Genomic DNA, 10,849 nt, shown 5'->3' on the forward strand with positions numbered 1-10,849 from the left:
AACTGCTCTTCATAAAGATGTTCGGCCAAAATTAAGGTTTCACAAATCTCATGTAGGGTACTATGGGATATTTGGTCGACTTTTCTTCTTTCGGCCAGGACACTGTGACGCATTTACATTTCGCACACAAAACAAGTATTTTTTTAAACTACATCATAACATGCAAGTCTGAGAAAACAAACATCTGTTTATCATGTGGAAAGACTGTATACAGACAGACCTCTCCAAAAACAAGACAAAACAGCTCATCTGATCACTGCACTGCTGAACAGCCATTCCGAACAGGAAATGAGGCACTAACTGGGCTTACATGCGGACAAAGAACATCTTTGAGGACGAGAAACCAGTGTTTCCCCTGTAAGGTCCTCTGCCCTGACGAAACCCACACATTCCCAGAGTGGAACTGGCTTTTCTTAGGAACTCAAAGCCGGTTTGTGTCTCACATCTGGTCGACTATTCCGCTCTGCAGGGAGAGACTGGCTTCTTATCAGAGCACCCCAGACCTACTCAGCCCATCATATCCGTGCTGGAAACAGGCTGAACTTCCAGTAACCGCCCTCGCCCAGCAAGAGATCCTTCTCGGCTGCTAAACAGGGCTATGAATATCTGTATAATCCTCTTGAGTGGCTCCACATCTTTTTGCTCGCCCAACCCCCTCTTCTATTAAAAAACGTCAATCTCGTGTTGATGATATTTCATCATTAGGAGATGCACTAAATGTACACGACCGGCAACACACAAATTACAAAGGCTTCCGCAGCTGCTGCAGCGACACTCTCTAATTTCATTGTGAGTCACTGGGGTCACAAGGTCGCCGATTCCCATCCACACTGACCTCAGCATTACCTGTAATAGGGATCCCACAAAAAACACGCCACGCTCACATTTCAACCCCAAATAAAAATAAAAAACTATACATTGCAACAAGATGCACATGCGTATTTGTTTTAGACTCATTTCCACGTTTGCCATTTAGCTCATATTTTTTAAGCACATTCCCCCTCCCAAAAAATCTCATTACAGTTATACATCTGGACATTTCTCTTTCCAGTTTATTATCCCCAGTGTTTGTTATTAACCCAGTATTTTATTTACTTCATCAAAAAGTCGAATATAAAAAAGTCTACATTAAATGTAAAACAAGTATCATTATGAAAAATAACATTATTTTTCGCATTACAAGTTCATAACCAGAATTCTGATGTGAACCTGTGCCTAATTGTGATGAAATGCTAAATATAATGTATTATTTCTTTCTTCTGACAGGGACATGAGAGATTCACCCAAAGGGAAATGGTACGTGTCAAATGCATGCATGCATGTAGTCAGACTTCAACGAAATACATCATACGAGACCACACACACAAAAGAACACAGACACCATTAATTCAATCTGACTTCTGAACATTACTGTAAAGCAGATTAACATCTGAAGAGATGGGCAGGGCTATGAATTTATATTCCCATCCCAAATTTGTGACGTGCACGAGGCACGTAAAAACTTGATTAAATACAGGCCTATTTTTAAACTCGTGGGACGGGTTTGATGGGGAGGGTGAAAGGGGTGTGCTAAAACTGCGAATGAGAGCCAGCGCTGCACACACAATAAAATTAAACGCTAACACAACAACAACACACCCATCCGAGAGGGGAAATGACAGCTTTTCTTCGCGGATTAGTTTCGCGGCGCGAGGCTTTGGTCACAAGTAGCCCTTCAGCTGTCAATCAAACACAAGTCTCGCCTCAGACGTTGCGCGTATCTCCTGCGTCGTTGTTTTACACCGAAAGTGCATTACTGACACCGATATAGTTCCCACAAACTACGATATTCGACTGTCACCTCAAACCAACACTTTCACAGGTAAAAAATATCAGATTTTACCTGTTTACGGTTATACGACGTCCTCACTGTGTGGCCGGAATGAGCAAAAATCATCGTCTCCGCCGACGGATGAGTAAATTTCTAACAAACGCTTCTGTGATCAGATGATCACAGATCAGATGGTAAAGTTGTATATCTGGCTCTATAAAACGCAAGAGACCGAACGGCGAAAAAATTACAGTCGCACTTTGACGTTTCTTTAAGACCTAAGGGGAAATTTGCGTAGCGGAAGGGTGCGCAGCTAGTATCCCAGTGAGTCTCGATGCTCTCGGCTCGCCCAAGCCCGTCTGTTCCGCTCAGTTCATTGATCTGTGGTGACTTCTCCAGAGAACTACACCTCCCACTATGGGCGCAACCATTGCGCACTTTACATGGGGGGATCGTTGTGATCCGCGGTGTAGATTTACACCCAGACAGCCTCTTGATGAAAACATTACGGCAAATTCTGTTAAGTTTATGTTTGTGCACTATGTCGTTGGTACAACAGTATAGATTTTAAATGTGTAGAGAAGACATCGCATCGCCTCCCCCTCGGTTGGGTTTGGTTTCCTTTGACTTGCATTTTTCACATTCCTGAGTGAGGCCATCAGGCACTGTGGTTTTACAAATTGATATGAGCTGTAGGAGTCGGGACTGATTTTAAGAAAGGGTAACTGAGATGAAAGTCTCCCAATATATCCAGATGGACCATTTTGGATGTGGCATTAAAAATGAGTGCCTATTTCATACTTGTTTGCAGCAATTTTATGTGTGCAAATCTATTAAAAAATATATACATATATATATATACATATATATATATATATATATATATATATATATATATATATATATATATATATATGGAAGAATAGAATAATAGTGACGTCATCAAAACTCATAAATAACCCAAATGAAAATATTCAAATTATTTTATAAACATCAAAACAAAGAATACAAAGAAAAAAGACGTGATAGATTACAGCTCTGCACATTCAGATCATTTTCTCAGCCTAGATGAGGTGCATGCTGGGATGCATTTTAAACAGCTTTGAAGGAGCTCTCTGGATACTTGATGGTTGCCTTCCCTTCGCTATCCAATCCAAATCCATCTTTTTATGTTTGAAGAGCAAATTATAAATAAGCAAAATATATATTAGTACCGATTAATAAAAATCATCAGTTTAGTCAAGTGTCTCTCGGGCTATGATGAACTTAAAGTGGATCCTCAAATCTAAACACTGCACTTCCTGTTGTCTTCTAAAATAACTTTCCCTGAGCTCATCAGTTTTCGATTTCAGTTCGCCGTTTTGAGTTTGAATTTGATCATGGCAACGCAGAAAACACATTGTGGTATCAATAATCCCCAGCTATGCCCGAGCGTGCTGAGACAGCACTTTATGTCGGATGGTTAAAATGTAAATAGGTCATTTACAATTCCGCAGAGAGCATCGAATCAGATCTTTGCCCAAGGAAAACATCCCATGTTTCCTCAACAAAATTAGACTGGAAAACACCTGCTCTTTAAAACACATCAAACATGTGTAATACAAACAACATGCAGCCAAACATCAGATCACTGAAGAAATAACCGAATACTGGTGGTGGTGGTTGAGGAGAGACCCCCTCATATGATTGTAAAGCGCTTTGGGTGTACAGCAATACACAATAAAGCTCTATATAAATGGTTCATTTATTAATTCTAATAAGTATTTGCTTTGTTGAATTACACTTAGAATATTTATCATCAACATCAAAGCAAGGTAAAATATTAACCTGTATTCCGGGTAATAAAATGCCCTAATTATTCAAATGCAGGGTATAAAGGCCTCCTGAAGTGTCTTTAATCTGTTATTACACCCTTGACATATTTTGTAATATTCTATTTAAGTTACAGATTTAATGTTTGTGCACACCTGAGTTCTGGCTTTGTGAAGAAAGTTGCTTTTGGATAAATTTACCAAAATATACATGTAAGAGTGTTCAAGAACATGGAGATAATATGAAGTGATGCTTGACATTAAAAACTAAATTTAGTTATAAAAATATCCAGGAAAAACAAAAGTATCAAATCTATAGCCATCATTGCATGGATTGAGAATGCATTTAAATGAAACGACTCAATTAAAGTGCTGGTCTTGGACTGTATTTTATATGGATTGAAAAAGGCACTCGTAAAGTTAGCAAATGCCTATGACAATCAATTCCGCAAGAAAAATATTGCCACTTAAAAAAGGTCATTTTAACACTTCATTGAAAGTGTTTTGCCTCTAGCCATGATCTGCCTTCCTTCGCCACTTTGCCTTCTCTGTCACACACTTGGACGTTTTAAAATGGTCCAATTGATATAGATATGTTTTCAATCATTTGGGTGTGTGGAGTGTGTCTTAATGCGGCGTTTACACTCGAAGGACGTTTGGGGTTGTGATGGTGAACTGTTGCACTGCTGAGTGTGTGAGTGTGGCCACCGACAGCGTGTTACAGGCAAATAAAGGAATAAAATGGGCTGAATCAGCAAAATCGGAAGGTCGGAGTGCAAAATCAAACAATAGGTTTAATAGGACTAGGTAGAAACATAAAATATTTTTCTTGTGGGTTGTTGCCTTAAAAATGGGCTGCATCCATTCTGTGAAAATTAGCCTAAATGCAATAACATGCAATAATTCATATAATTGTGCATAGTAAAAATAAGAGCTTAACGTTGTCTTTTGATGCTTATTGGCTGGGTTCAAATTCATGGTTTGTTTGGAAGAATCTGCCACTATTGACAGGTGTGTCATGTTCTCATTCTGAAACTACTCAAGGTATAAAAATATGACTCCAGCTACTGTATATCAAATATGCCTTCACTTTTTCCGTCAACCACAATTTGTTTGTGGGTGAAGAGCTTTTTTGTGGGTGAATTGAGATTTAGAAGACGTTAAATACCCACAGTCAAGTTGGCTATGGAGCATGTGACTCATTTGGTAAATTGTTGTGTCAATGCAGTCCATATTATGATGGATACTTTCTATCGGTTGACTTTATTTCGTTAAATTCATTCTTTATTTGCTGTAATTGATGTCTACTGTAAAATGTGGGTCGTGCAGCAAAGCTAGTTGTGAATGCTGGTTTGTAAAATCAGAGATGTTTAACAAAACCTAGACAGCTTTAAACCTACATGGCAGCTCAGGAGGAAAGCAGACCACAAATCAGTCGTAAAGCAGATCTGCTAGACATGTTACAGCTGTCCGTGCTGAATGCGCAGGGAAAACAAATGTAGACCTAAGCAGTAGCCTCCCCCACAGGCTATCAGAGTCGCCATATATCACACTCTACCCTGCCAACATGCGAACACACACAAGCGTGTGCATAAATCCATACACGCATGTAGATTCACTTGCATATGCGTGCTTTGCTATATCCTTCCTTCTCTCATGTTTTCACAGAGCTTTTGCTCTACAACCAGACAGGAGGGCGCAGGAAACAGGAGAACTCCGCTGGAACTCTGCTGCGTCTGAAGCACGTTTAAAGTCAGCAGGCAACTGGCCCAGACTGCATTCTCCACATTCTCTTTGCCCTCGACTGCAATGGAGAACGTTTCAGCCTGTGACTTTCTCACACAGTTCTTTCTCGGCCCATTTGCGACGTGTAAAGAAAATATTGCTATTTCTGCTCTGATGAAACAGTGCTACACAACTTACCTTTCTGAATCTGCTGTCTCGCTCTAATTGAAGGCCCCATCTTCTCGGTGGAGGCCACATCGCAGTCGTCAACAGTGACAGCTTTAAATTTATCATGCGGTACAAAGCAGCATGTGTTTGCTTGCGTGTGTGTGTCTGTCGCACAGGAAGACGCCTCTCTCTCGCTCTCTCTCTCCTTCACAGCTAATCAGAGAGAGAGATAGAAAGAGAGAGAGCGAAGGAGAGTATAGCTGGTTGTGTTGATGTGAACAGAATGAAACGCTTGCTTACATCCTACTAATTACAGCCCTCTACCACGTACATTGTTTCACAATTAATCAAGCAGTACTGCGCTACAAAGAAAAGATGGCAAAAAAGCCTTTAGTTTTTTATTTTGTATAATTTCATATAGATCTTAAGCAACAAAATATCTTCCAAATTTGACCCAAACGTTTACAAAAGAACAAATGAGTGAAGTATCAATAAAAAAAAAAATGACATTCTGGAAATCTGAAACGAAACTATATATCTGGCAATTAATAAGTATTAAATGCAACCTTGAGAATGTTTAATTTTAAAATAATAGAATTAATGCTTGCCTGTTTTTTTGCACAAAAAAAGAAAAGATGTGGATCTGGGAGAGATCCAAAAATAAAATAAAATTCATGACTATAATATGATTTGTGCATTTGCATGACACACGGCAGCATTTCTCTTATGCATCCCACGCCTGTCACTTAAATAATCACAACACATTAAACTTCTCTAGAGTTTATATGGAGGAAGAACACTCTCAAATGATTTCAAGCATCTAAACATGACAATCTTTAAAATGCTTCTTTGTTTTGAAATTTTCTATTTATCTACAGAAAATCTTTTTGGAAAGAAAGTGACACGAGTTCTAACATCTAACATAAACTGTGATAAACAAATGTCTCAGTATTCGTTTCACAGACAAATAAATGATCAAATTACTTGAGAGTTTGCTTTGTATGTCAGTAATGTCCTCATTTCCATTCCATCATTCCTGCAGTAGCGACGGCTGTGTGAATCTTGTGCGTAATGAGATGAGTAGCAGAATAAATCTTAAGAGAAACGTTATATAACACGATGACGTTATAGAGACTGACAGTTGAAGGGGAGGAGTTAACGGATGCTCCGCCCAAGCCATCTGACATATGTCATTTAAGATGGATAGTCAGTAAAGATTATGAGGGCACACGACTTTGAAAAAGAAAATTACCCACATTAATAAACTACTTACAATAAACACTGCAATATTTCATGAAAAAATAGGCATTGTAATTTTTTATGTCACTGGGACTTTGATTGGTTCCTGTCCACTGATACCCGAGCAAATATATATCTACCTCAGAATAAACTACATTTTAAAATCTCATTTCTACCGTCACATAGTATATACCACCCAGCTCTTTCTGACGCTCTTCAAATAGCCCGTTTCAGCAAATCTATTCCCCCCATTTGCTCTTCACATATTTACCTCCACATTTACTGAATCGTCTTGTTTACACAAACGAACAAAGCCGGTCTATTAATACCAGAGCGGTCTCATTGACCTTGTCATTTAAACTGAAGGGCCATTTCGGGCTCTCCGGCTGTGTTTGCGAGACGGGCTCTTGGCAGATCCCTTCACCAGCGCGGTGGGTATTATTGTGAACCAGTCCCTCATTTTCCCCGAGTCAGAAAAGTTCCCAGAATGACTATCGCAGGGGAACAATTGGAATTCTTTCAGCTCGGCTCGCACATAATGAGCGTGCCGCGGTGCTGGTTAATTGTGAACATTCCACTGCCAGGCAACTCCTCTGACGTTATTGTAAACATTGTATAGGGCTTTTTCAGGCCCTTCACAATGGCTTTGTTTGCAGGCTCTGCGTGTAATGTCCAATGGCAGTTAATGCGCTAGAACCCACCCCTTGATCAAAGGCCCATGTTGACATGGCCAGCCCACCTACAAGCTAATGTTTATCTAGGAAATTCTTCTCGGCCTGTGAAAAATTGGTGGGTTTTGATTTTTTTGGAAAATGTATCTAGACTCATAATGTAAAACTATTGTTCATTTGGACCACATACAGTAATATATAGGTTAAGGTGAATTTTATTAAAATGTGTCAAGGTCACATTTCACCTTCAAAATAAAAAGGTAAACATTTTATTGTATCTTGCCGAAAGAAAACAAAGCCCACTTTTTGCAGTCGCAATTACGCAGTTAATCACAACCTAACACACCTAAAGGCATACAATTTTGTTGTACAAGAGACAGACCGACGGCAGTGCGGAAAGATCGTTTTGATTTGATCAATACAAAGACAAAATATTGGTTTCAAACCTTGAAGGACTCAAGGTGATGTAATAATAAATGGCCTTTTGTCCCTGTCAGAGCTTATCTTGCAAAAACATCTCAACTTGTTCCGTACGTGTACAAGGGCATCCCGCCAAAAACAACAAACAGCCACAAAATAAAAAAGTGTCCAGAACCAGAAAAGTAAACATTGGTGGAGGCACAGCTTATGGTCATTTTGTGTTTTTTTACAGTTCCTGAAACAAAGCTATTGAATGACTTGGATTACAGCCACATTTTCAAGCCATTTTGTTGTTCTTTTAACAGTTTGATTAATGGTCTACATGAACCATTATATTACAAACGGCATACACATTTTACAAAGAGTAGTCTACATACAGTATGAATCTAAATGTGGGGAAGAGAATGTATACCTTTAAGTCTTTGTCTTAATAATTTTGAGGTAAACAACTTTAAGTCTTAAAACAACAATCAAGTGTTGCTTATATATTAGCATTTTAAATATTGCTTTTATTATATATTGCTTTTACAGGGCTTATAGAACATGTTAAAATCCAGGTTTTATTTCTAAAGAAGCTGTCAACAGATTCAGTCGTTCAACAATTAAACTATGATCGTTTTGTACTTTACAACAAAATGACAGTTATTGGCTCTCTATGGGACAAATTGGGATCATAAATGAAGTTAAAAAAAATCGATGAGATGAGTGCTGAAGTTCATACGCGCATCATCCAGAACATACACGATGTTATGACACAAGAATTCGCAGCTTTAGTCGAAATAAAAACATAATGCCGTAAACCGACAAAATCCGTATGTTAAGAGCAGCAAACAAGTATATACTGTATATAACACAGGGATTGAAAATGTACCCTAAAAACAAACTTACAGACGCGCAGACTGCAGCATCACCTCACAATAATACCGTAAACAGACAAAATGTCGACGTGTAAAGCGATATAAAACTCATTTATCCTACCTTGGCGTGCAGGTAATGAGGGTAGTAATAGGTATATTGGGGGTACATCTGTCTCCACACCTTGCCCATGAAGATAAACGGTAAATTCAGTCGTGGAAATCACTCCTATGCGATACTTCACTTCCTATCAGACGACTCTGGGACCTGCGCCCTGCTCGCGGAGGAAAAGACATACGCAGCAAAGCACTGCTGTCGACGCTGGACTGACGCTGGGCTGCAATGGAGCAGATCAGACACCCTCCGATGCATTAGATCAGAAGACTGAACTCATATATTAGAAATCCCAAGCAAATAAACTTCGTCCTAAACTGTAATCGTAAAGCACCCGAATAATAACAGTTCAAGTCTGTGATAAACAGTAGTTTCACGTACCTATTTTAATAAATAAACAATTTTGTGTTCGTATAAAGAGATTTATTATTAGATGGGATAGTTGTTAAATGACAAAACATGTCAAATATATTGAATGTTGTTTTAAAATTAAATGACCATACAAGTTGTGTATTTAAACAATATGCTTGTTTTTTGACCGCGTTATTTATGTTACAAACAGGAAAGACTGGGGCTAGTTTATTATTAAAAGTAAGTTACACATTTATTTAATTCAACCACTGTACAGTATGCAAACTTGACACAAAACTAAATGTGAGACAACAAAACATGGCATTACAACAAATTAAACAGCCACCATTTATAACAAAATGTCCATGTCCTGTGGCAACACAACTTTTTGCTTCAATTTGACAAAGTTAACTTTTGCGATGTTTGCTTGTTCCGGAACAGTAATTTCTCTCTGTCTGTATTTATTCTTCATGCTACTTTTAAAAACTCAGATTCACAAAGGCTGTACGATAATGTCTTCTGTTCGTCATTCTTCGCAGGGTAGTTTGCAAGATTTCAAGTAGAAAACTCCACTTATAAGAAACCAACGCGAAAAAGCGTTTTTATATCTACGGTGGCCGTACGGTCGGTCCACGACCAGCGAGTCAAGATCTTCTCGCGGGTGGTTGTGGGATTGTTGGCGGCGCTCTGGCCGTCTGAGTGAGTCGCGTTGTGTCTTCCTTCTATACTGTGAAAAAAAATTATACAGAAACAACAGGTGCATAATAGTGGTTTTTTATGTTTAAGGATGTACAGTTATTATAAATATATAAATCATATGATGCTCATTTACAACTGAACGCTAAATTTTGATTTACTACTTCGATTACTTTAGTTAGGCTATTTTTTTCTATTGGCTATAATGTGGTAAAATTCCCACATAGGCCTATTCATTTTTTTTCCTTACTATAATGTTTGGGCTACTACAGATCACCAATTTACTTTAGGCTACTTAATACTATAATATAGCCTACATCCGCTAAGCTTTTTTTTTGTAATGTGTTTTGATTAATATACTTTTGTAAATACAGTATTTTTCGTGTTGGAATGTGTATACACATATATGTGTATAAATCTACATGCTGCACACATTATTTATGATTTAGTTTTATATGTGATCTAATCTATTCCACAAAAGGGTTAAACACACTCATATCGTGACTTTTTGAAGCCTGTATTTTGGAGTCCAGCCAGTTGCTCTTGTGAGCTGCTTTTCCTGTTTAGCATCAGGAGACAGGAAGCATCATGCATGTCTAAGCGCCCTGCGAAGAAAGTCTGGACCAAAGCCTGCTGCGAAAATCATGAACAAGTGAGTTGGTGCAAGCAGTGCAGCACCCATTAAATCTTAATCCACTTAATCTAGAGAGACGGAGCAAAAGATGACTGCTAAAGCTAGAATCGCGTACTATGCATGCACATTATATTCTTGCAAATGAACTTTTAGTTGAATAGCTGGCCTTTTCCAAGTTTAAATGTGGCCATTGTCTCGCAGGACCTGAGTGCGGGCGTGTGTGTGTTTTTAATCAGCAGTAATGACAGAATGAGACGCCCTGTATGAGGCGTGGGAAGGACCTCTACAGGTCACCTCTCGTCTCTCTATGCCTGTGTCGCCCAATTCATTAGCCGCTGGTCTTCTGCTCTGATAG

At 38.8% G+C, this 10,849-nt stretch overlaps 1 protein-coding gene across 2 annotated transcripts in view; it reads right to left on the bottom strand.

Annotated features, from left to right (window-relative positions):
- Window positions 1-9,043, bottom strand: part of LOC130427177 (RNA-binding motif, single-stranded-interacting protein 1) — a 36,662-nt gene extending 27,619 nt beyond the window's left edge. The window contains exon 1 of one of the 2 annotated variants that reach the window (XM_056754311.1): window positions 8,823-9,043. In XM_056754311.1, the coding sequence (XP_056610289.1) occupies window positions 8,823-8,891 (69 nt within the window). In that variant the 5' untranslated portion in view covers window positions 8,892-9,043. Of the gene's footprint in view, window positions 1-1,882; window positions 2,188-8,822 lie in introns of those variants that run through there. The other variant, XM_056754312.1, reaches the window with a different exon arrangement.
- Window positions 9,044-10,849: the final 1,806 nt, after the last annotated feature.

This window comes from Triplophysa dalaica, chromosome 8 (genome assembly GCF_015846415.1).
Source record: "Triplophysa dalaica isolate WHDGS20190420 chromosome 8, ASM1584641v1, whole genome shotgun sequence".
Taxonomy (NCBI): Eukaryota; Metazoa; Chordata; class Actinopteri; order Cypriniformes; family Nemacheilidae; genus Triplophysa; species Triplophysa dalaica.